Source organism: Talpa europaea, assembly GCF_964194135.1.
Source record: "Talpa europaea genome assembly, chromosome: 12".
Lineage (NCBI taxonomy): Eukaryota > Metazoa > Chordata > Mammalia > Eulipotyphla > Talpidae > Talpa > Talpa europaea.
In genome coordinates, this window is record NC_140079.1 from 46,403,731 (window position 1) to 46,430,896 (window position 27,166).

The 27,166-nt window shown below is 42.5% G+C and overlaps 2 protein-coding genes across 3 annotated transcripts; both read right to left on the reverse strand.

The window, feature by feature from the left end:
* Nucleotides 1–26,599, reverse strand: CALR3 (calreticulin 3; the record flags this gene model as incomplete). The annotated part of the gene is made up of 9 exons (XM_084248865.1): nt 1–144; nt 6,732–6,824; nt 7,734–7,865; nt 7,964–8,071; nt 13,227–13,415; nt 16,387–16,481; nt 22,387–22,590; nt 26,191–26,292; nt 26,509–26,599. 9 exons carry the CDS (start codon nt 26,597–26,599, stop codon nt 1–3), a joined length of 1,158 nt encoding a protein of 385 aa, XP_084104991.1.
* Nucleotides 10,918–11,862, reverse strand: LOC311180865 (heterogeneous nuclear ribonucleoproteins A2/B1-like; the record flags this gene model as incomplete). Of its 2 annotated transcripts, XM_084248867.1 has the most annotated exons (2): nt 10,918–11,012; nt 11,133–11,862. In XM_084248867.1, 2 exons carry the CDS (start codon nt 11,860–11,862, stop codon nt 10,918–10,920), a joined length of 825 nt encoding a protein of 274 aa, XP_084104993.1. The 2 variants fall into 2 exon arrangements, with proteins under 2 accessions (XP_084104993.1, XP_084104992.1); XM_084248866.1 differs by having other exon boundaries at nt 10,918–11,862.
* Nucleotides 26,600–27,166: the final 567 nt, after the last annotated feature.

The following is a 27,166-nucleotide window of genomic DNA, read 5'->3' on the forward strand; positions in this document are numbered from 1 at the left end:
CTAGAGTTCATCCTTCCTGTGAAATCTATTGAAATGATTTTCTTGACCACCAAACCTTCCAATCAGCAGCTCCTCCTCATCTTCTTCGCGGGCCTTCTTCACTTCTTCTTTGGCCTGTATAGCATCCATCTCCCTTTCTGGGTCCTGGAGAAAGAAACAAAGTCCCCAGTAGCCAGGGATTATGTTTCCTGGAGGGCTGAGTGAGTATCAGCTTTTAGCTTGCCCCTGCCTTGTAAAACCTCCAGGCCACTTGGAGTTGGCTGAAGAGGTGCCCCAAGACATCAGGTCCTAATCACCAGGAGCTATAAACTTGACCTTATATGGGGAAAGGCCTTTGTAAAGGTGACTAGGGCCTTTGCAAAGTTTTAAAACATGCTGAGATGGAGATGGTCCTGGATTATCAGGGGCCCTAAAATCGATTACAAGTGAGATATATCGCACACAAAGAGAAGGAAAAAGGCATTTGAAGATGGAGGCAGAGATCAGACTGATGCAGGCACAAACCAATCTATCAGGAGTCGTCAAACCCTAAGAGTCAGGAAGGATCCTACCCTAGAGTCATCAGAAGACGCACTATCCTGCTGATGCATTGATTTTAGCCCATTGATGCTGATTTTGGACAGCTGGCTTCCAAAACAGTGAGAACACATTTCTGTTGCTTTGAGACAGAGTTTGTGGTCATTGTTATGGAACCCAAGGAAATAGTCACCTGCCCATAATGATACGATGCATATACATTGGTGGTCCCTACAGACGATACTAGTAGCCTAGGTGTGTAATGTGCACCATCTAGGTTAGGTAATCACACTATGACATTCGTACAACAAGGAAATCTAACATTTCTCAGAGCACATCCCCATCGTTAAGAGGTACATGACTATTTAGGGGCCTCAAAATGCACATTAAAAAAAAACAGAGTGCTGGGCCTCCCCAGTGGCGCAGCGGTTGAGTGCTGGGTTGTGAAGCTGCCCACAGCCTCTGCAGCGCCGGTTCGATCCCCGGCTGCTCCCCGGCCACCAGAGGAGGGTCCCACATGGCGCACAGACCTCTCCTGCCGCCCGCTGCTCCCCTCAGCAGTGTACTTCAGTCCTTCTGCCTGCTCTGCTCCCCGCTCTGGCTCTGGTGAATTCTCTCACCCTCCCACACTTCTGACTGTACCCAGTGCTTGTATAAACAAACAAACAAATAAATAAATAAATCCTTAAAAAAATAAAAAAAATAAAAAAAAACAGAGTGCTTCACATCAGGGAATGAAGAGTGAAGGCACAGAGGGGGAAGGATTTTGCTGATACATTTATCTGACAACTTTCGAGAATACATATGAAATTCCTACAACTCAGTAAGAAAAGTTCAAATAATCCAACACAAAAGTGAGTGAATGACAATATAAAATGTATTGACTACTTGTTTCTAATGCTTTGACATCAAAACTGTGCTAACCCAGGAGGGGTCCCCTACCAAGGTTAGACAATTCCTAGAAAGAGTAAGCATCTGAAAAAACTCCTTCCACATGCAAATGGACCAATCCAGAGCCCAAATCCCTTATCACCCTCTCTAGTACTCAATTTCCAGCCTTAATTCCCCCAGGACCATGTACTAGACTAGAGGAATAGCCTGTGTCTCGGAGTAAGTATTAAAGAAACAAAAAACAGGCAAATCCTAAGACCACTTACCCTTCCTCACCTATTCCCTTCCAGGTTGGAAACTACAAAGAAAGCTCCTGCGCACATTTCCCTCTGCCTCCTGATCCCCCTAGTCCTTCCCAATGTGATCCCTTAGTGTCCCCTCCTCTGGCCACCTGTGAGTAGAAGCTATTTTCCCCACCATCACCAACCCTTGTGTCCTCTAGTTCCTTTCCCTCCCTCTTAACCTCAGAGCCCTCCGGATGCTTATTAAAGCCCACTGTTTTTTTAAAGTTTTATATAATCAAATTGTCTCCTCTGTAAATTTCCAGTACTTGTTTTCATTACTCTCATTTACTTTGCTGCACATAATTTTCTCAAATTCCCTCCACTTTGTCAATGGCTACAGTTCATCCTTTCTCATGACTTTCTTATGACTACATAATAGTCCATGATGTATATATACATAATACTGCTGCTTTGTAGTAAAGCTTGAGCCAGGTAACATGATACTACCATACCTCTTTTTTCTTTGCTTTTGTAAATTGAGGCCTTCTGTGGTTCCACATAAACTTCAAGATTTTTTTGTTAAGTTTCTTTGAAAAATGTTATTTTGATGGAGACTGCATTAAATTTATTATTCTAGGCAGGATAGTCATTTTGATTATATTTGAATCTTCCCATCCATAAGTATCTAAGTCCTTTAATAACATCTTATAGTTCTAGTTGCATAGGTCCTTTACCTTTTGTTAAGTAAATCCTGAGGTATTTAATTCTTTTTGAAGCAATTATAAATGGAGCTATTTTCTTAATTACTTTTGCTTCTTGTTGTTTGTCTATAAACGGCTATTGATTTTTGTATGTTAATTGTGTAACCTGCTACTTTGCTGTATTCATTTATTTCTTCTAATAACTTTACAATGATGGAGAATTTAGAATTTTCTATATATAATATCACATCGCCAGCAAATAGCAATAGTTTCACTTCTTTTCCTACTTGGATTCCCTTTATTTCCTGTGTTCATCTGATAGCTCTGGCCAAAACCTCTATTACCAAGTTAAACAGAAATGGTGACGGTGGGTATCCTTGTCTTGTGTCAGATCTCATGAGGAAATAGTTTCAGTTTTCAGTTTTCACCATTGACTATTACATTTGTTTATGGTTTATGGTATATGGCCTATACTATATCAGAACAGTTTCCTTCTATTTCCTTTTTGTTTCAAATTTTTATCATAAATGGTCACTGAATCTTATCAAATGCTCTCTATCTACTGATATTATCAGTTGATTTTTATCTTTACTTTTGTTGATTACATTGATTGATTTACATATATTAGACCATCTTTGTATAACTGGGGTGAATCTCATTTGCTCATACTGTATATCTTTGTGGTATATACTGTTGAATTTCACTTGCTAGTTGTAAGGAACATGTGTTAAAATCAGGCTATTTTTCAACTTTCACATAACAGAGGCCCATACTTTCAACAAGCAACAGATGGTCTTTGAATTTGCAACAATGTCTCAGTAGTGTGCCTACAGGCACTTAACAGTGTAAAAGGGGCTAGGCAGAAGAATTGTGGTTGTTTCTCTCAGAGTTGGAGCGTCACTTGCTCTGTCTGCCTGCAAGTGTATATGGTCCCTGGTCCTGGCATTAAAGAACTGCAAAATCTACCAAAGTCTCCAAATTCTCTTATTGTCTGCAAAAACTGACAATGAATCTACGTGGCCTGAGATGGTTGCATGACACTAGTATTTTGTAGAAAATTTCCATTAGGGTTATTGATCTATAATTTTTTCTTGTGCTGTCTGGTTTCTGCATGAAGGTAATGATGGCATCATAAAATGCATTAAGGAACATTCCTCCTTCTGGTATTTTTAAAAACAATTTGAGCAAGGTGGCATTATTTCTTTAAAAGTTTGATAAAATTCAAAATTTGTAAAAACCATTTTGTTCTTGGCTTTTGTTTTCCATGCTTGTGATTATTTTGTTTAATTCATCTGTTTCTTTCTGGGTTAGCCTTGGTAGCCTATGTTGATCTAGAAGTTTATCCACTTTTCAAGGTTATCAGCATACAATTGTTCACAGTAATGTCTTATGATCTTTTGTATTTCTGTGCTATCTGTAGTGATTTCTCCTCCTCCATTTGTGATTCTTTTTACTAATATTTTCTCCTTTATTTTGTTAGCCTAGCTAAAGGTTTATCTATTTTTTTAATCTTCTTGAATAACCAGTTCTTAGTTTCACTGATTTTTTTATACTGTCTTTTTGATCTGTTTATTTCTATTCTTATTTTCATTATTTCCTCCTTTATACTAACTTTGGGTCTATTTATTGGGCTTTTTCAAGTTGCTTTAGGTGTGTTATTAGATTATTTGGGATTTTTCTTGCTATTTAATGTGAACCTGTATCACAATTATCTTCCCAACTTCTGCCATGTCCCATAAATTCTGGTAGCTTGTATCATAATTTTCTTTCATCTTAAGGTATTTTTAAATTTCTGCTTTGATTTCCTCTTTTGTACAATTGCATCAAACATCATGTTGTTTAGTCACCATGTATTCATAGTTTTTCCTGTTGTTTTTTTCTCTTATAGTTTTTTTCTCTTATAGTTTCTAATTTTTTTAAAAATTTATTTACTTATACAAGCACTAGGTACAGTCAGAAGCATGGGAGGGTGAGAGATTCACCAGAGCAAGAGTGGGGAACAAAACAGGCAGACGCACGAAACACACTGCTGAGGGGAGCAGCGGGCGTGGCAGGAGAGGTTTGCATATCATGTGGGACCCTCGCAGGTGACCAGGGATCGAACCGGCGCTGCAGAGGCTGCTTTGCAGCCCAGCACTCAACTGCGGCGCCACCAGGGGAGGCCCTAATTGATTTCTAATTTTATGGTCAGAAGATACTAGGTATAATTTTAATCTTTGTGGTTATATTGACATTGATTTGTGTCACAAGATATGGTCTATTCTTAGCAATGTTCCATGTGCAGGGCCTCCCTGGTGGCCTAGGGGTTAAGCCTCAACATTATCACCATGACGGCCCATCACAATGGCCTGAGTTCAGTCCCTGGCCAGGGAGCTAACCCACTATGGTGCAGCAGACCTCTCCTGTCCTCTCCTCCTTGCCCACTGCTCCCCTTAGCACTGTATTTCAGTAAGTCCACCTGTTCTGCTCCCTACTCTGTCTGGTGAATCCTCTCACCCCTGAACCTCTGGCCCACATCCCAGTTCTTATACACAAAATAAATAATGTTAAAAAAAATGTTCTGTGTGCACTTGGAGAAAAAAGTTACATGCAGCGGTTCTTAGGTGAAGTGTTCTGTAGATGTCTATTAGACTTATTTGGCCTACCCATCATTTAAAGCAATTGTTTATTTATGCTTTGCTTTTTTTATCTGTCCATTGTTATAAGTGGGGTATTAAGTTCCCCTAGTATTGTTGTGTTGCTAATCACTATCTCTCTTAAGTTCTGTTATTAATTGTCATATGTCCCTATGCAGAACAAGTTATCGTTTCAGTGGTGGTTGTCTTCTGATTTGAGGGTCTCTCCATACCTGAATGATAATAAAATCTACATCTTAAAACACTGGCATTTCACAAAAGAGGATGCCCATGTGACCACGAAGTCATGAAACAGTCCTCACCTTCATTTGTCATCAGGGACATGCAAACTGAAACAGATGGTGGGGGGGACACCACTACCCACCCATTGTTGTAAGAATGCAGGTCTAGAAGGACTGCAAGATGGCTTAGCCACTCTGAAAACAGTCTGGCAGCTTTTTATAGAATTAAGCATACACTATTTGAGCCAACAATCCACTCTGGGGTATGTATCCAAGAGAAAAAGGCACACATCCACAACAAAAACCTGTTTGCAAATATTTATGGTAGCTATGTTCATCAAAGCTGGAAATAACTCAATGTCCATCAGCTAAACTACCCAGATAAACTAGATAAACTACCCAGCAACAAGAAGAAACAAACCACAGATGCACCAATATGGGTGAATCTCAGACACATTATGCTTGGGGAAAGAAACTGACTCACATACCATGTAGTATGTGACTCCACTGCTATAGTATTCGGGAAAGGGTGACAGTGACAGTAGACAAGTTATCAACAAAGGGCCCAAGGAAACTTGTGGGAGGTGGATGATGAAATTGTTGTAATCTTGATTTTTGGTGGTGGTTTCACTAATTATGTATGTTTGCCAAAATCCACATAATTGTGCACTCAAAAGGGGTAAGTTTTCAGTATGTGAATTATATTTCAACAAATCTAATATTAACAACAACTGACAATACCAAACATAGTCAAAGATGTTTTACAACTGAAGCTCCCATCCACCACAGCGGGGAATCTGAAACAGGGAAACATACTGAAAACTGTCTGGCCATTCCTGGCCTCATGTGCACCGAGAGACATGTATAAAAATAACAGTCAAGGGCCTCCCCAGTGGCGCAGTGGTTGAGTGCTGGGTTGTGAAGCTGCCCACAGCCTCTACAGCACCAGTTCGATCCCCCGCTGCTCCCCGCCCACCGGAGGAGGGTCCCACATGGCGCACAGACCTCTCCTGCCACCCGCTGCTCCCCTCAGCAGTGTACTTCGGGCCTTCTGCCTGCTCTGCTCCCCACTCTGGCTCTGGTGAATTCTCTCATCACCCTCCCGCGCTTCTGACTGTACCCAGTGCTTGTGTAAGTAAATAAAATAAATCTTTAAAAAAAATAAATAACAGTCAAAGTTTTAGTCAAGAAGCCACAAATCAGAAATGACCCAAAGCTGCATAAACAGAGAATGGGAACATGCCTTCTGGAATATTCTCACAGTGATAACAAACTGCTACATGTGATAATTTTAATGAACAAGCACATATTGAATGACTCAATGCTTATGAGCTTTAAAAGGAAATCCTGTAGATGGAGATAGAATGGGAGACCCGATGGAGGTGAGGTGGGCTGGGAGAGAGCGTAAGGAGATTCCCAGCACTCTGTTTTGTATGTTGGTTTGGGTGGGGTGTTCTCATAGCAACCTCTCCTATACGTTAGACTTCAGCACAGAAGTAAATGAATAATGAAAGAAAAGTGCATACTGTGCATCATACGTACCTTGGTTTCACCCCAGGTGGCCCTGCCAAAATCCTCAGCGTACTCTTCATCATCTGTAATCAGGAAGTTATCAAAGATGGTTCCAGACCTCACCTATGGATGACAATAAGGCCTTCCTTATGGACTTGAGAAATGTAGCAACTTCACATCAAGAAACAGTTATAGGGCCTCCCTGGTGGCGCAGCGGTTGAGCGCTGGGTTGTGAAGCTGCCCGCAGCTTCTGCAGCGCAGGTTCGATCCCCGGCTGCTCCCCAGACACCAGAGGAGGATCCCACATGGCGTGCAGACCTCTCCTGCCGCCCGCTGCTCCCCTCAGCAGTGTGCTTCAGTCCTTCTGCCTGCTCTGCTCCCCATTCTGGCTCTGGTGAATTCTCTCACCCTCCCGCGCTTCTGACTGTACCCAGTGCTTGTATAAATAAATAAACAAACAAACAAACAAATAAATAAATCTTTAAAAAAAAGTTATATTTTCCCTAGGATTTAAACCCATTTCTAGAATAAATATTCTGAACAAGGGTCCTCAAACTCAGGTCCATACTGGGAAGGTAAGGAACATTTTTAAAAATTCTGAGGCCCGGTCTCACCCCCAGGGCTCCTGATTTAAGTGGTATGGGCATGGAGGCTTTGAGAAGCTCCCCAGCAATGAATCCCACATTCAGCAATGAGAGAAACACAGCTGAGAGCCTTGTGTGCTGTGAACCGGCAGTGCTGTCCTGGAGCTGCCTAGTAATGGAGAAGAATCTCAGGCTCTCCCCCAGCCACCCACCTATCAGAACCTGCCATCTTGTCCTAAAGCTGATGGATGTCATGGGTCACTTCCAAGCAGAGGAGTAACAAATTCCCAAAGGGAGGGAAGGACATATTTTGTCTGCAGTTGCATGAACTGAGTCTACACAGGGAAGACTGGTACAATAAGAGCTCAAGAAATAGCAGTTATGTGAATTAAAGCATTTAGGCTGAAGTTCAGGGTTATTGAACCAAGCTAAATTTAAAACCAGTGACCTGCCAAAGCTCCAGTCCAATGGCACCAATGTTCTCAAATTCAGAGAGGTCGTATTCTGTCAAATAGTTGGTGTTTTTCAGCTTCTGATGGAGCCAGACATCTTTGTCTATACCCTCTGGTTTCAGGCCATCCTGCAACAACAAACTGTACCTGGTGGTCCCAGATGACAGGGGAAGGAAGGGGGGCAGCCTGGGAGGGGCCCAGGCATGGTAAGAAGAGGAGGCCACACCTGATAGGGAGGCTTCTGAAGCATCGGTGCCTGCCAGTCCCCATCCAGTTCACTATTCCAGTCGCTTGGCTTGCTGGCACTGGCATCCAGAAATTGCTTCTCCCAATCCTTAAAACATGTATAAAGAAAAAATATATATACATATATATATTTATCTTTTCTCAGCTTTGAGAAAGGACATTCTTAGCTAGCAAGAGCACAGGTCAGGCTTGTGACTATGGTGGCAATTTTCCCCTTTCTCTCAATTTGGTATCAGAAGGTTGGGTGTTCAGGGTTCCTCAGTCTACAAGGGGCCCTGGAAATTTGTCTGTGATTTCAGAACTTTCCCCCATCCTGTACAGAGGAAGGACAATATGGAAAACTCAAAATAGTAGCTGAAGTTAAAATGATGGTGGGAGGAGCTACATATTTATTGCTGCTCAAGTTAGGCTAGGTCTGCGCTTCCACAACATGATCACATGTGGACTATTCCAGAGACACAGACTGTCAACTAAGAAACTTTCCAAGATTTACCAGGGGTGGGGGGGATAGCTGTTAACAGGAGAAACAGTTATATTATTGTGTCCTTTTATATATAACCATTCACACTATTCACATATGGATAGCTCCAAGTATGTATATATACTCTCATATACAGTATCCCTCTTATCCATGTGGAGAAGTTCCAAGACCCCCAGTGGATGCTCTGTGGATAGTACCAAACCCTCTATCTACTATGTTTTTTTCCTAGAAATAAATACCTATGGTAACGTTTAATTTACAGACACAGTAAGGGATTGACAATAAGAAATAACAAAGTAGAACAATTATAACAATATACTATAATAAAAGTGATGTAAAAATGGTCTCTATGTTTATCAAAATATCTTATTGTATGGTTTACTTTTGGACCTTCGTTGATGATGAAATCACAAAAAGTGAAACTGTGGATAAGGGGGAATTACTGTATAACTCTGCATATATACACAGATATATATATATATAATAATTTACAAGCAGGTTAATAATTACATGCTATATGTATGCATACATATGCATGTGTACATGCATGTGTGTGTATATCTGTGTACACATATGTATATATGAATATATAATGAGTCACATGTTACATGGTGGCATTTTGGTCAAGGAGGGACTGTATAGGTCCCAATTGGTTGGTTAGAAGACCATCTAGATCCAGGTGCATAGTAGACTGTATCATATAGGTTTGTGTAATTGCTCTCTGTAACACTGGCACAACAACAAAATCACCTAACATCACATTTCTCAGTACACATCCCTGTCATTAAGCAATGTATGACTATGTATACACATACACATACACGCACACATACACATACACATGACTCAGCGTTGAATAAATATTTGTTGACTAAATGAAGGGATAAAAAAAGTTTCTGGGCCTCCCCTGGTGGCGCAGCAGTTGAGCGCTGGGCTGCAAAGCTGCCCACAGCCTCTGCAGCGCCCGTTCGATCCCTGGCCACCGACAAGGGTCCCACATGGCACGCAGACCTCTCCTGCCGCGACCGCTGCTCCCCTCAGCAGTGTATTTTGTCAGTCTGCCTGTTCTGTTCCCCTCTCTGTCTCTGGTGAATTCTCTTACTCTCCCGCGCTTCTGACTGTACCCAGTGCTTGTATTAAAAAAAAAAAAAAAAAAAGAATAATGAGGAAATTGAAAAAAAAGTTGCTGTGGATTAATATTCAGATAAACACATATGAAAGTCTTCAAAATGGTGGTTTATCTTTTAGGATTACTGAAAAATATTAAACCTCCTGCACCTAGACTATGGCTTTTCTGTGACACTCTGTGACTTCTCAATAACTGATTTATGGGATTTAGTCATCTCCCATACTACTTTTTATCTCCAGAATCCCAACTGGGAACAGATATGCCATATTTATGTTGGGTACCAGGAAATTACAATTCAATCTAAGTAGACAGATTCTCATAATTGTGGGATGTGTGTGTGTGTGTGTGCATGTGTGATGAAGTAATTTGTTTAGGAGCTCACACAGAACAGAACTGAACATGCAGCCAGCTTGGGAATGCACTTCTGGAAGGACAATCACCCCCAGGTCCTATGCCTTGGTTTTTCAGGCAAACCCAAGTCCTTTCTGCCGAGAAAACCAGGGTTTCAGTACCAAGCCTTGTGTAGGCCAGGAATGCAGGGTCAAGTTTTTTATCATTCTGTTTAAAGAAAATGCTCTTTCCTGGTGAAAAGTACTTCTTGGGTTTGTTTTGAAGGTAAGAAAGGAGGGAAACTAGCTATTTTGATTTAGTAATTACATGCAGCCTAAGATGAAGTATTTGATTATTAAACAGGAATGCCACTAATAAGTTTTAAGTTGTCAGAAATTAATTCTTTTTTTCCTTTAGAATTATTTTATTAAATCATAAATGTACAACAGCTTCTTAACTCTACACATGCACTTAATTTTTTTAAAGGAAAAAAACGTTATGTCTTATTACATCATGATCCTGGCTAATAGCTTTTTAAAACTTTTGAGAAAATTTTAAAAAATGTTTCACATGTCACCTGAAACAAATTTAACATTATCAAAGAAGGAATGCTTCTAACACTCTTACAAAGACCACTAGAAAGAAACAATTAAAAAACTAAGAAACTGTCTCAAAGGCATTTTTTTACAATCTTTCCTCCACAGTAAGGTAATGTTATTAAATAATCCAATCCATTCACAAAATGGCTCTCTGCATCTGCGCTGGTGTCTTCTGCCATATCACTGCATATTTATGCATGACTAAGAGTTTCCTTAACATTGTTATTTCGATAACCTGAAGCTGTTCTGTTACCTCTGGGCTCTCATCCTCTCCTCTATACAGTGAAGCCCATGGCAAATAGGAAGAAGCTCAATATCGGCTTCTCCCTCCATAGCCCCCACTTCTGCCACTGCCTCCTGGACCATAGTTTCCTCCGCCATATGGTCCCCCCATGCTACCAACCAAAGTTTACACTTTTCATTGGACCATAGTTAGAAGGTTGTTGGTTATAGTTTCCAAAATCATTATAATTTCCACTTCCATAATTTCCTCCTCCATAGTTGTCATAACCACCTCCGTAGCCCCCACCCTGGTTGCCATATCCAGGTCCTCCACCACCAAATCCTCCTTTTCCTCCTCCATAACCAGGGCTACCTCCAAAATTGCCACCTCCAGGTCCTCCTCCATACCCATTATAACCATCCCCAAATCCACGGCCACTTCCATACCCATCAGATCCTCCTCTAAAGTTACTTCCGGGTCCTGGTCCAAAATTTCCACCACCACCACGAGAATCCCCAAAACCAAAGTTTCCTCCTCTTCCACTTCTAGAACTTTGTACTTCCTGCATTTTGTACTTCCTGAGAAAGGACAAAGCCTTTCTCACTTCTGCGTTATGACCATTGATACTATGGTATTTCTGCAACACAATCTTATCCACAGGATCATGGTCATCAAAAGTAACAAATCCAAAGCCTCTTTTCTTCCCAGACTGCCTATCAGTAATTATCTCAATGGTATCAATTTTTCCATATTCCTCAAAGTAATCTCTAAGATGATGTTCCTCAGTATCTTCATTAATCCCACCAACAAACAGCTTCTTCACAGTCACATGAGCCCCAGGTTTTCCAGATTCCTCTCTTGCAACAGCACGTTTTGGCTCAACCACTCTTCCATCGATAGAATGAGGTCTGGCAGTCATGGCAGCATCAACCTCAGACATGGATGAAAAAGTTACAAAACCAAATCCTCTTGATCTTTTGCTTGTAGGATCTCTCATTACCACACAGTCTGTAAGTTTCCCCCATTGTTCGTAGTGATTCCTCAAACTTTCTTCTGTGGTTTCAAAGCTCAAGCCGCCAATAAAGAGTTTACGGAACTGTTTCTTTTCTCTCTCCATCACAGACTCAGTCGCTTCAGCCCGATTTCCCGCAGCCGAGCGAGATGAGAGAGATCTCCGCAGACGAACACGAACAGGACTGGTCCTGGCGCTGTAGTGAGAACTGCTGCTGCTCTAGAAACAACACCGCTAAGAGCACCTCCGCTCCTGACCCGGCGCTGCTGCTACTCCAGAAATTCTTAACAGGGGTCTGTACTCAGTTATAGCAAAGACTATTTTGCCGAGAGATAAACAGCTTATAATTTGGGGCTGTGTTTCTTGTTCAAAACAAAATGTTCCAACAGTAAACAAACACGAGTTGAAAGAGGGAAGGGTAGTTTGTAGTGGGTTAGGTGGTAGTTCCCAAAAAAGATTTGTCAACATCCCAAATCTTGCAATCTGGGAATGTGAACTTACTTGCAAAACAGGGTCTTTGCAGGACCCCTGGTGCCGCAGGCGTTAAAGACACAGCGCTATTGCCAGCCACTGTAGCACAGAGTTAGATCCCCTGCTAGCCAGGGAGCTCCCCTCAGCAGTGTATTTCAGTAGATCTGCCTATTCTGCAACCCATTCTCTCTGGTGAATCCTCTCCCTGCCCTCCACCACCGGTCGTGCCTCTGGCCTACACCCCAGTTTTTGTATGCATACATAAATAAATCTTAAAAAAAAAAAAAACAGGGTCTTTGCACATGTAAATAAGGAGCAAAAGACAGATCATTCTCAAATTATACAGGTGGTCCCTAAATCCAATGACAAATGTTTTTAGAAAAGACAGAAAAGACTCATGAGATGACCACGGGAAGATGGAGGCAAACACCAGTGTTGCAGCCATAAACCCAGAATGCCTAGAGCCACCAGTAGCTGGAAGAAGCATAGAAGGATCCTCTCCCAGTCTTCAGAAGGAGTGTGGCCCTGCTGACCCCTTGATTTCCAGATTCTGGAGATGTTCTCTAAGAACAACTGTGTATTAAAAGAATACACTTCTTTTAAAATCCCCCTTTGTGGTACTTTGTGACAGCAATATGGAAACCAGCACCAGCTATTATGTTAACTGATTCTTAGCCATCAGTAACCAGAGTGATGCTCAAAAAATACTTCATGTTCAAATGCAAAATGCACTGCTGATACACTGTCCTTTTTTTGTATTTTAATATTGGCTTTCAAAAAATCTGTATTTGCTTTCATCTCAAATAGTAAACAATTTTTTCATGACACTTTGGAATGTGCAGCTATGTGGCTGGTTTCAAGTGCATATGATCTGGGAAAAGCATTTTGATTGTTACAATGTTTGTTATGATCACCAGCCATGAAGCCATTTTACAGTATCTGAAGACTTACAAACTACACCGCCCACTTTTTAGAGTTGTTTCAGGGAAAATCCACACCTGGGATTTGTCATCTTTTTCCTGGTCCCAATCCTTAGACTCTGTTAGAGACTTCTCCATTTTCTTAAGTGATGTTAAGTTCCAGTCATACTCAATGCTGCCGGACTCAATCACCTGACTGTCAATTTTCACTTCATAAGTGAGATCTGGCCTTAATATCAGAGTGTAGAGGTGGGTGAATCCATCAACCTGCATATTTGAGAGGAGTAAAAAGATCAGAGTGAAAGCCTTGGCGAGACAAGATAGGTCTAAATATGTAGTTTACGTCATCATTGGTCACAGTTTCATTATAAACAACAAAGTTCTATAAGAGACAAAGCCAAAGTCCTTTTGCGTCCCCTTTCCTTGGGACAGGTAGCCATAGCTCTAGAGTCTGCTCAGTGTCCCCCTTGGTCTTTGTAACCCCAAGGACAACCACACACATGCTTCTTGTAAATGCTCTCCCTAGCCCCCTCCCCCTTTCCTCTCAACCACCTTTCCTAATTTAGACTTTGGCCCATTGCCTGATTGCTGCCAGGATTTGGTGACTAGTGCTGAGTCTCCCTAAGTATCGTACCTGCTCCTAACCATGTGCAAACAGCTCCAAACCAGAATTTTAATATACCAACCAGTGGCCTGACCTTCAGACTCAAGCTTCCAACAACTTATGGGACATTTCTACCTGGAATTCTGCCAGGATTTCATAATCGATTGTTCTAAACACAAGTTTGGAGTCTTCCCTGGCCCCTCCTTAGCTTTTGTTTCTCTTTCTGATTAACAGCAACAGCTCTGAGAGTCATTGTCCACCTCCTCACGCCCAGATCTCACACATCACTAAGTCCTCTAAAGTATTTGTCAAAACACTCTTGTGTTCTGCATCCCACCGAAAACTGGCCTAACAGTTTCACCCATCTCTCTACCTGCCAATGGCCCTATCCCTCTACCTGCCTTCCCTAGAACAGCTGAGGTATTTTCTGATTTTTTTTCTAATTATTATTATTTTTAAAGCATCCTTTTCTTTTCTTTCTTTTTTCCTTTTTTTTACAATATAGGATTTCTCCCCTCAGGTGTGGTCAACATAGTTCTCCCACCACCAAAGCACCCATAGTCCTCTACCATAGTCCACTTAGCTGAGGTATTTTCTATCAAGCAGATGGGATGTCCTCCTTGAAAACCCAACGGCTAAGCACTGCCTTCAGGGATTTTTCCTTTGAACATCATAGAATAAACCAGCCTGTAAAGGTCACTGTGTGCCTCCCCACAAATGTGACACCAACTAGCTGCTGTGAATTCATGCTCCTTTAACAGATGGGTCTTCTGTAAGGTCATGGAAACAGCAGCACACATCTGAGGATATCAGCAGCCCAGGACTCTATGTACCTGCTAACTCCAGTCTAGTGTCCCCAGGAGGGACCTTGCAACCTCTGTAGTGACATTCGCATCCTGCACACAACTTATGTGCAACTGATTAGTTTCTTGGGATTTAACCATAAAGACCTGCTTAGGACAAATACTAAGGGAAGGGGGAACAGAAGGACTGTGAGCTCTCCTTGCCCCCAAGGGAGGAGTATCAGACCATAGCATACTGGGGGATGCAATGATCCTTTAGTGCAACCTTGGGGTGGGGCCACAAGAGGCACCTCATTGTCAGCAGTGACTCACTGGGGCTTTGTAAAGAAGCCCAGCACCCCCTGCTCAAATTGAGACTAGTAAGGGATGGATGGACCGGCAGCCACTCCATACCACCAATAATGACCTTGAAACACATGCGGCTGCCTGTCCAGATTCATCCATGTTCACAAAGAACTCAGATGTTGGAGTTCTGGGTGCTGGGGATGCATCAGGGGATGGTTCTCTGCTTCCTGAGAATATTAAAATGGGGGTTGGGGAGTCCTCACAGGCCTCCACAGGCCAAGGACCAAGGCAAGCTACCTCATTAGAGAAGTCCCTGACCACTGAGTTGTAAAGCAGGCCCTGAGGCATAAGGTGTTATTTTCACAAGATTCCCTGGTTAAAAAGGTAAGAAAGTATGGTTTAATTTTAGAAATAGCACCATTTTTAAAAATTTGTTTATTTATGCATACAAGATCTGGGTATAGGCCAGAGATGCGGGGAAGGGGGTGGTGAAAGGATTCACCAGAGACAGAGGAGGGAGCAGAACAGGCAGATCTACTGAAATACACTGCTGAGGGGAGCAGCAGGTGGGATAGGAGAGATCTGCTGCGCCATGTGGGTCAGCTCCCTGGCTGGGGGTTGAACTCATGCTACAGTGGCTGCTGATAACTTCAGAGTGCTGAGACTTAACCCCTTGTGCCACCACAGAGACCCAAATAGCACCATTTTTAAATGTTCTGGTATTTTGATGAATAATTGCCCCAGGATTTTTTTTCTCATTTGAATATTGTATTCTTTGGAGAGAATGGATATGGCTGAAATGTATCCATCCTGTTGGAGCCCTTATGGGGCAGATGATTGTAGGAGAGCAAAGTTCATGGTAAAAAGCATGGCCACCCTATTGGGAATAAACTTCAGAATTCAAATCAAAGCCACAGACAAGTGTCTCTAGTGGGCCAGATGATGTTTGTTAAGATCTATCCCTGGTAAGATTTCCTCAGTAAATCTTTAAAAAATATATTTAATTAAGAAATTTATTTTCATTGAAATATAATTGACATAATGATATATTAGTTTCAGGAATGCAACATAATGATTTGATGTTTGTATGCAATGCAGAATGATAACCACAATAAGTCTATATCTCATCTAATCTTAGCAATTTCACTTAAATATTTTATGATCAACAAACTATTTTCTTTTTATTCTTTTTTTTTTTCCAAAAAGATTTATTTTATCCATGCATACAAGAGCTGGGGCACAGGCCAGAGATGTGGGGGGTGAGAGGATTGATTCACCAGAGACAGAGTGGGGAACAGAACAGGTAGACTGACTGAAATACACTGCTGAGGGGAGCAGCGGGCGAGACAGGAGAGGTCTGCTGAGCCATGTGGGTTTCTCCCTGGCTGGCCAGGGATTGTGCTACAGAGGCTGAGGATTGCTTCAGAGTGCGGTGCTTGACTCCTTGCGCCACCAGGGAGGCCCGCAATAAACTATTTTCTCAAAGCTTCTGTTATGATCCGGCAAGAGTTAACACAATCATTGATTTGAATACAAAAACATTTACCTTACACCGGATTGATTTCTTGTTTGCGTGATACTGATTCTTGAAATGTAAAATAACATGAACTTTCTTGATATCAAATCCACAAATATCAGGGCCTACAAAAAAAATTAGCTGCTTTCAATTTCCTTCTATAATGCATCACTGCAGGATACCCCCAAACATTCTCCTGAAATACCGTTGTTTGTCACTCAACGACAGGGACATGTTCTGAGAAATGCATCCTTAGGTAATTCTACTGTGCAAACATCATAGGGTAGAATGACACAAAGCTAGATGCTCCAGCTTTTACACACTTGGCTATGTGATATAGCCTGTTAGGACCACCATCATAATCAAGATTCACTGCTGACGAAAATGTTATTAAGCAACATGTAACTGTATTCAAGACATGGGAGAGTTGCACAACCAGGAATAAACTGATATTCACATAGAGTTACTGAAATGAACTGTGACACCCTTCTCTATTCAGGTCACTTCTCTGTCCTCTCCAGTCACTTTGGACTTCCGTAAACCAGCATGTGAGTCAGAAAAAGAACATCTAAGAGTGACAAACACCCTGATATGAGGTCCTTATTCTAAAACTCTGACCAGTTTAGCTGTGCCCAGGTAAGGGCTTCAGAGCAGGACTGATTGGTTCCATTCACTGTGTGGAGACATATTTGCAAATTACATTGTCTCCCAGGGCCTGTGTATTCCAGTTTATAAAACAGGGATGTTAACCTTGACTTCACAAAGCCATTTTGCCAATTAAGTGAGCTAATATATGTATAGTGTTTAGTATGACAAAGCTCAGTATCTATTGCTGCTGTTATTATGGTGATGCCCCAACACCCCTCTCTCTCTCTCTCTCTCTCTCTCTCTCTCTCTCTCTCTCTCTCTCATACACACACACACACACACACCCCTAATGATAACCCTAAATTGGAAGCAAGAGACAACAATCAACACATAAATCCTTATGCTGTAAAGATCTAGAAAGAGTTCTATTCCAAAGGCAATAGTTTCTAATTGGCCCTAGGATTAAGTTTCAGTTACTAAGGAAATGAACTGCTATGGGACACACAAGTCCCTCATAATAAACTGCATTCTGAATATACTAAACAAGGTCTGCAGGACAGATCTGGAAACTTCCTGTAACCTTTTTAGGATGTCTGGAATCACTAGCTTCAGCTTTATTGACCTCAAGCCCTAGGAATGTACTCGGACTGTACTAAAACAACCTGGTGTCTGTCTCAGATCCAGTATTCCCGCCTCCCTCAAGATTCTGTGAGGCAAGTCACCATGTAAACACAAGCAGATGACTGTGCTTTCTTTTAGAACTTGTGGACTTAGTCCACAATAAATAAGAGCGATTAGGGCTGTAATTACTTGCAGAATATTATTAATTTGCTACAATAGATGTGATACTGAACTTGCAAGTGGCTTTCAGGGACCAACCTAAATACCAGCTCTGTCTTCTAGCTGAGTTCTCTGAAGACATGTGTTTACAACATTAACATTTCTTGTTATCACTGGAAACATTCCAGTTCAAATTTTTTATAAAAAAGCTATGAAATGTAAACTATGTGTATAAAGGTCTACTCCCTCAGGATTGAAACGTGAAATTCATTTTGCCTCCAAAATTGGTCAGAAGTGCCCTCTCAATTCCAAAGCACCTATACATTTTTAATATTAAATTAAGCTTCATAACAGTACTAGAACTGACTGGAAAGGCCATTCTTCTTCCATTAGCAGCAATAATAAAATATTTATACATGTAATGGATTTTTATGAGGAAATGTGATAGACAGATGGGCTCTGAAGTTGGACTAACCTTAGGGAAGTAGCTTAATCTTTCTGAGCTTCAGTTTCCCTATTTGCAAAATGGGGACTAAGTTAACTATTTCCAGGGGTTTTATACTTCATCTTGCAAGGGCCCAATAAAATGTGGCTCTCTCATCCACTTCAATAGTACAGGCTGGAGCAGAGATATAAAGAAGTACTCTAGGGCCTCCCTGGTGGCGGAGCGGTTGAACGCTGGGTTGCGAAGCTGCCCGCGGCCTCTGCAGCACCGGTTCGATCCCCGGCTGCTCCCCAGCCACTCCCCGGCCACCAGAGGAGGGTCCCACATGGCGCGCAGACCTCTCCTGCTGCCCGCTGCTCCCCTCAGCAGTGTACTTCGGTCCTTCTGCCTGCTCTGCTCCCCACTCTGGCTCTGGTGAATTCTTTCACCCTCCAGCGCTTCTGACTGTACCCAGTGCTTGTATAAATAAATAAATAAATCTTTTTAAAAAATAAATAATTTTTTTTTTAAAAAAGTACTCTAACAATGACACAATGGGTTTAAGTAAAAGTTTGAGTTAGAAGGAAAGTTACACAGAAAATTAATTTTAACTTTTTTTTCCCACCCAAACTACACTGCTTCAAATTTCAGCTGTAACTAACAGGTGCTCTCTCTATATATAATTACAAACAATCCTTTGTCAGATATTTGTGGTTATTTTGTTTACCTAACTAAATCAATTGTGGAATCACCTTTAATTCCAGAAATTAACTTTTTGCAGATCTCTCTGCTTCCTGTCTTGAGAGAATGATAATAATAACCAAACCCAAGATATTGTAATTTATTTTTTAATCTAAGTAAACACCTTTTCTACCTCAGGTCCATCTCAAATTTAAAAGCCAAGAGTAAATGGAGTATGGTTTAGTGGAAAGAATTCTGGGAGTTGGGGTCTGTGCAGTGGGTAGAAACTTTATAGCCATCTAATGCTGGGATCTTGACATAGAAAAGTTACTATCATTAACCCCATTATTCTTCCTACATCTATAATAACACCCAGCTGTATATACAAATAAAAGGACAGCATAATGAGGGGTCCAAAGTCTGACACTTATCACAATAAATTCAGAGAGAAGCATTTTTATTTATTTATACAAGCACTGGGTACAGTCAGAAGCGTGGGAGGGTGAGAGAATTCACCAGGGCCAGAGCGGGGAGCAGAACAGGCAGACTGACAAAACACACTGCTGAGGGGAGCAGCAGGCGCAGAAGGAGAGGTCTGTGCGCCATGTGGGACCCTCGCCAGCGCCCGGGGATTGAACTGGCACTGCAGAGGCTGTGGGCAACTTCACAGCCCAGCGCTCAACCGCTGCGCCACCGGGGAGGCCCAGTGTTTGCATTTTTCAACCTTTTTCCTTTCTTTAACTCAGACTTGATAATTTCCATTGCCTTACCTTCAAGTTTTCTGATTCTTTTTCCAAATGTGCCTAAGTACCTCTAGTGAAATTTTCATTTTAGTTATTATGCTTTTCAGCTACAGAATTTTTTGTTTTCTATCTTCCTGGTATTTCCATTTTACTCACTCAATTTTCTTACTTTCTACATATAATCCTTTAGATTTCTGAAATTCTTTAAGACAGTTATTTTATTTATTTTAAATGTTTTTTTTAAGATTTATTTATTTATGCATGCAAGAGCTGGGGTACAGGCCAGAGATGCGGAGGGTGAGAGGACTGATTCACCAGAGACAGAGTGGGGAACAGAACAAGCAGATTGACCGAAGTACATTGCTAAGGGGAGCAGCAGGCGAGTCAGAAGAGGTCTGCTGTGCCATGTGGGTTGCTCCCTGGCAGGCTGGGGATCGAACTCGTGCTGAGGAGGCTGTGGGATTACTTCATAGTGCAGTGCTTAACCCCTTGCGCCACCGGGGAGGCCCAAAACAGTTATTTTAAAGTATTTGTGTAGTACAGCTGTCATAAGGTCTTCTTCAGAGAGTTTCTATTGATTAACTTTGTTTTTTTCCAGCAGGTCATAATTTTCTCTTTCTTTATATGCTTTGTATTTTTTTTTTGTTCAACATTTGATTTAATAATGTGATAACTCTATAAATCAAATTGCCCCCAGGATTTGCTGATTGTTGTTTTTGTTTGTCTGAAGGTATAAGATCAATATCTTCTCAGATCTAATTTTTTTTTAAGATTTATTTATTTATCCATATAAGAGCTGGGGTGAGAGGATTCACCAGAGACAGAGCAGGGAGTAGAACAGGCAGATGTACTGCAGTACACTGCTGAGGTTTGCTGCGGGTGAGTCAGGAGACGTCTGCTGCGCCATGTGGGTCACCTCCCCAGCCGGGGATTGAACTCGTGCTGCAGTGGCTATGGATAGCTTCACAGTGCTACGTCTTAACCCCTTGCACCACCAGGGAGGTGTCTCAGATCTGTTAAGCCTTTCCCTGGGTATGCATGGTTATTTTTTAATTTTCTCCATATAGGCAGGTGTTTTGGAATGACCCAGTCATTAATACATGGTTCACCAAAGTGGGAAAGGTGGAAAATGAAGGGATGGTAAGGGCATACTAGCAATTTAAATATCCTGAAAGGCACTTTACCTAGAGGAGTTTACCAAAAAAAGAACATATCTCTCTTCCCTATTTATCACATTAAAACAGCTACTTAAGAGACACAACTGTCGATGGAGGGTAGAGTGATGATTTGTAAAAATGCACTGGGTAAACTGGTCTGTAGGTGGCATCTTGTGTAGTGGCTCTTTCTTTTTTTTGGATATCATCTTCTGTTGGGAGTATCATTTCATGTTTGTTTTTCAGTTTAGGTGTTCACTTTAAGACCAAAACCTAAGTGTGACACTTTGGCTCTGTGGCAAATCTTTTTTTTTTTTTTTTTGCATTGTAGTTTGTCAAACAAACCTGAAAACAAAGCCTGACTCTGTCAGTACCTCTGATCAGAAACAGCAACCAGTGAGCAGAGCTTAGATCCACAAAAACTGAAGGATAGGTTCTTTTGTCCAGCCTAACTCACACAGGTGTGTGCAAGCTGTTCCCAGGAATAGTCTCCTACATAGCTGCATGTTGGGGGATTAGAGCTAAAAGTGACCAAAATTAACCCCAATTTAAATATCCTGGTCTTCCCCCATTAAGTTGCAATCCTACATGCTCTGGAGTTCCAAAATAGTTACATCAGAAAGATTCTTTTCAATGTCATTGCTGTCCAGGTGGGGAGACATATTCCTGGCGCTTCCTACCCCATGTTCCCTGAATCTGCTTCATTCTTAAAACTTTCTGAATTCATACACTTCAGCTGTTTTATTCCTATGGCCCAATGTGGTACCTTCCCAATTCTAACACAAATTTTAATCAATTATACCTTGTGTCAGGGCACATTTTATATATTCTGGTTTTCTGTAATGAACCAGATAGCAAACATATTTGGATTTGTAGGTCACATGGTTTGTATTACAACTACTTAACTCTTTTTTTTAATTTTTTTTAAAGAGGCATGTATTATTTTGTTTGTTTGTTTGTTTGGTTATACATGCACTGGGTACAGTCAGAAGCACGGGAGGGTGAGAGAATTCACCAGAGCCAGAGTGGGGAGCAGAGCAGGAAGAAGGACGGAAGTACACTGCTGAGGGGAGCAGCGGGCAGCAGGAGAGGTCTGCGCGCCATGTGGGACCCTCCTCTGGTGGCCGGGGAGTGGCTGGGGAGCAGCCGGGGATCGAACCGGTGCTGCAGAGGCCGCGGGCAGCTTCGCAACCCAGCGCTCAACTGCTGCGCCACCGGGGAGGCCCACAACTATTTACCTCTTAGTGCCCCTTCAAGCAGTCAAAAAGATGTCAGTGAGTGGAGTAAGGCTTCCTTTGAGCACACAAATTTGAATTTCGTGTAATTTCATATATCGCAAAATATTATCCTTATTTTGGTTTTGACGGTTACTTAAAAAAAGTAACACTCATTCTCAGCTCATAGGCCATAACATACACATACACAGGCTGCAATTTGGCCCAGGGATAAGATCTGCTAACTCATGCGGTATTCAAAATACCTGGGGCTACATTAATGTCGAATAAAGAATTTACATCAGAATGGTAGTTGCCTTTTTATAATATTATATTTAACAGTACAAATAAACTTTGATCAGATATACTCAAACAGTATACTACATTAGCAGAGTCCCAATCTAAGGATCCTATAGAAATGGTTATGTTGTATTATGTGAACTCACCAAACATAATATAATACTGGGATTTTCCATTCAGTTTCTTCTGATCCACATCTGCAGGGAAGATCTTGATGTAGCCCCCTCCGCAGTCCATCTTCTGCTCATGTTTCACTGTGTACTGAATCACCAGAGTCTTTCCTTTATTGCTAAATGGTTTGAACCGTGCAGAGATGGCATAAAATCGGCCATTTTGAGTGGTTTGCAGACCTTTAAATAAAAAGTACTCATGAAGCACTCGTTACATCACTATGCTCAGTGATTTGGGGAAGTTAATGGTTGTCTTTCCCCCACCCCCAAGGTCCACAGAGTTTCTATTTCACATCCAGACATGTTTTTGCAGTGTTTTTTTTAATTTTTATTTTTTTTTAGAGAACTATTTGTTTTTTTGTTTTTAATAGAGGCATGTTTATTTATTTATTTATTTGTTTGTTTGTTCTGTTTACACATGCACTGGGTACAGTCAGAAGTGCGGGAGGGTGAGAGAATTCACCAGAGCCAGAGCGGGGAGCTGAGCAGGCAGAAGGACCAAAGTACACTGCTGAGGGGAGCAGCGGGCGGCAGGAGAGGTCTGCGCGCCATGTGGGACCCTCCTCAGGTGGCCGGGGAGCAGCCGGGGATCGAACCGGCACCACAGAGGCTGCGGGCAGCCTTGCAACCCAGCGCTCAACCGCTGCGCCACCGGGGAGGCCCATTAATTTTAATTTTTTTAAGATTTATTTATACAAGCACTGGGCACAGTCAGAAGCGCGGGAAGGTGAGAGAATTCACCGGAGTGGGGAGCAGAGCAGGCAGAAGGACCGAGGTACACTGCTGAGGGGAGCAGCGGGTGGCAGGAGAGGTCTGCGCGCCATGTGGGACCCTCCTCCTGTGGCCGGGGAGTGGCTGTGGAGCAGCCGGGGATCGAACCAGCGCTACAGAGGCTGCGGGCAGCTTCGCAACCCAGCGCCCTATCGCTGTGCCACCGGGGAGGCCCTGTTTTTGCATTTAATATGACAGCATTGTCTTAAGTTATAAAAACACTTTCAGTTTAAATGATAAGTATGCAATCTAATTATAGATTAAATGTTAGTTTTGCTTCCATTAATCTTCCAAGGGATGGGAATATCCAGTAGACCCTTGCACAACATGGGCTTAGGGATACCAGCCCACATGAAAATAATCTCACACATGTTCCACAACCTCAAATTCAACCAACCAACATCCCCAATTGGTTGAATCTATGCATTTGGAAATGCACAGATAGAAAAAAATCCATGTGGAAGCATAAAGTTCAAAAGCATGTTGTTCAAGGGTCAACTGTACGATGAAGCTTGAGCAGCAACTGAATTTTAAAAGGGCATACGTATCTTTTCCTTAATTGTCATCTAAAAACAGCTGTTGATGGAAGAGTGCTGATTTTAAAAAAAAAAAGTGCTTCCTGGCACTGGCGAACTGGCCTGTAGGTGGCATCTGTGTGATGGCTCCTTTTTTGAAGATACCATATTTTGTTGGGAAAACCATCTCATGTTTGCTTTATAAGTTTAAGTGTTCACTTTAAGATCAAAACCATCCTCAGTACACTTAGGCTCTATACCAAATCCTTATCTTGCATTGCAGGTTGTGAGACAAACCTGAAAACAGAGCCAGTCTTGTTATTGCCTACCCTTCCTTGCTCCACGCTGGGCCCCACAGCAACTTATGTAGCCATTATAAATAAACTCAGCATTTTGCATCAGTATGTCTACACCTGAACTCATACCTGACTCCCCAGTGTCACACCTCTTTTTCTGCATGCTCCCCGCAGAACATATATATATATATATATATAAAACCTCTTTTGTATATATGTGTGTGTATATATACATATACATATACACATACACATATATACACCTCTTTTTCTGCATCCTCCATTCATATATATATGTATATATATAATATATATATACATATATATATATATGGCAGGTTTATTAGGACAAGGGACAGAAAAGTAAAGTACACTTGCATAGACACAAGCGGGCAGGAAGAGCAGCCCCAAAGGGACAGGTTTGCTAAGAGAGGCCTGCATGGTTGCAGGTGGGCGGCCTTGAGGAGAGCAGCCTCCGCTGAAGGAGGTCAGTCCTGGCATGGTATAGGTCACCGGCAGGCAGGAAGCTGCTGCACTGCAGAGGAGAGCTGGTGAAAAGAAGCACCTGCATAGTCACAAGTGGGCAGAGGAATTGCTGCCTGCATCCTCTATTCTTGACCCATCTTGCTCTTGTTCAAGGAATTTGCAGCCAATGCCCCCCCTCCACTCCAATTATACAGGCAATTCCTAAGGCCCTAAGATTCATCATCTCCCTCTGTGTCTTGACATCCCCCCGCCCCCCTCCCTGGTCTCCCACTACTTCCCATCTCTGACAAATTTTTATCATCTTTCCATACATGGCTTCTATGTCATGGTCCCAGGGGACCATAAAAGGATGGACCTCTCCGCAGTGCCTTGCCCTGCATGTGCTCTAAGTAGACACATGCTACAGTGAATGAAATGTACCAAATCTCAGGATCCCAGACTGGAGAAAGGAAAAATCCCCAAATGACTTCAAGTGGGAGCCCCAGTCCTTGAACAAGCTCCATGGAACAACATGTTTATTTTCACTCCATTTTCCTCACATAGGCTAATTCTGACTATTTGGAGTAACATCCATCTTACAAAACAATGCACACACAATCCAAAGTCAGAGGCTGCTGGACACCAGAGTAATAGGGCCAAATGGAGGTTGAGTGGAAAGTGGTGATGAGGGAAAAGGATTGGTGAATTTTTTCTGTAAGGTCAGAGTAAATATTTTAGATTCTGTGGTTATTCAGTCTCTGTCCTAACTACTGCATTCTGCCTTTACAGCATGAAAGTAGCCATAGACTACATGTAAACAAATGGCCATAGCAGTGTTCCATTAAAAATTTATTTATGGGCCTCCCTGGTGGCACACCGGGTTGAGCACCATACTGTGAAGCTGTCTGCAGCCTCTACAGAGCTGGTTCAACTCCCGGCCAGCCAGGGAGAAACCCACATGGCACAGCAGACCTCTCCTGCCTCGCACACTGCTCCCCTCAAGCAGTGTCTTTGGTCTGCCTGTTCTGCTCCCCGCCCTGTCTCTGGTGAATTCTCTCACCCTCCCATGCCTCTGATCTGTACCCCAGTTCTTGTATGAATAAAAAATAAAAATCTTTTTAAAAATAAAATAAATAAAAATTTATTTATGGACAACGAAATTTTCATACATTTAATTGAAAGTTATATAATCTCTAGGTATCACAAAATACCATTGCCCCCTCACTTCTTCCACAACCATTAAAAAAATGTAAAAACCATTTGTAGCTTGCTGGCTACATAAAAATAGGCAGTGCATATAGTTAAGAGGAAGTCAGAACAGAAATTATTACTGGCATCAGGAGGCTAGGGGGAAAGGGGAGAGGTCTCTGGGGTTGAGGGAGGCCACTTTCTTGACTTGGATATACACTTTTAACATTCACTGTGTTGTACCCCCTAAGATCTGTGCACTTGTCAGCATATACCTTTTATTTCAATTTTTTAAAATGTGAAAACAAGATCTATTATCGAATCTTTTTCTCTCTGCAGGGCAAGGATCTCCAAACTCTTGACCAGCGCTTATCAGGCAGAGTGATCTTTGGCAAGTGGAGAAAAAGAGTAAACAAGAACAACACTAGACCCTACCTGTGCCTTAGATTCCTCAGCTGTGACATGAGTGTGAGAGGTGTAGGGGTGTGGCCCACCTACCTTGAAAAGTTGGTATGGGAGTGTTTTCTCACGATTCCTACACTAACCTTTGTCTTTCTCTTTATGACCATAAAATTTCCCTGACGAGAGTCTAAAATGGCCAAATTGGGAGTCATTTGCAGAGTGCACCCATCGGTTCCTCCAGCGCTCTGTGGGGGTAAACAATATTGGTTAGAGCTGAAAACTGTTAATTTGGGTCACAGGGAGGGTAAAGGGACCCCACGAAGCTTCACAGCTTCGAGGTTTCACTACCACCGACATAGCTGCGACAGACAGGCCGGGGTCAAGAGTGACTCGAGAGGTCCGTTGAGAAGTGGGGTATCGGGGACCTTACACCTCTGCCAACACGGGCGTTGCCCCTTCACCTCCGTCTAGAAATTCCTCCTGGAAGTAGACGGTGGCCAACACCACACGTAGCACGCAAAAGGCCCAGAGACAGACAACAGGAGCGGCCATTCACGGGGAGGGCGCTTCTCGCAACGCCCCTTTGCGCCTGGCGGTCTTCGCGACGCGCGGGACTCTCTGGGAATTACAAATCCCGTCACGCCTCGCGATTATGACCTGAGACACCATTGGTCCCCGGTGGGGGTGCTGTGCACACAGCCCTGGAACTACCACTCCCATGATGCCAGGCGATTGTGACCTGGAGCCCCATTGGTCTTCGTAGTGCGGTGCGCGCCGGGAGATGTAGTCTCTTCCGCTCTGGAACTGTTGCTGGGGCAACGGTCCTCTGGGGCCTAAGGGTGCTGCCAGAGCGCTTTGGTGGCTTCAGTAGATGGACAGCTTGGGAGGAGGTTGACCTGGAGGCTGCGGGGCCGAACTACCAGATTTAAGAAAGGAATTGTGTGGAAACTGGGCCCATTCTCGAGGTGAGCTGGGAGGGTTGCCCGCGCCTCTAGCCTTAATTACCCTGTCTGGGGCGCACTCGCAAGCCTGCTTCACTAGGGTCGCTCTGGAAGAGTCAGATGGTCTGAAGCGCTCCACCATGTCCAGAGTTTGGTTTATTTATTTTTAAGCAACTTT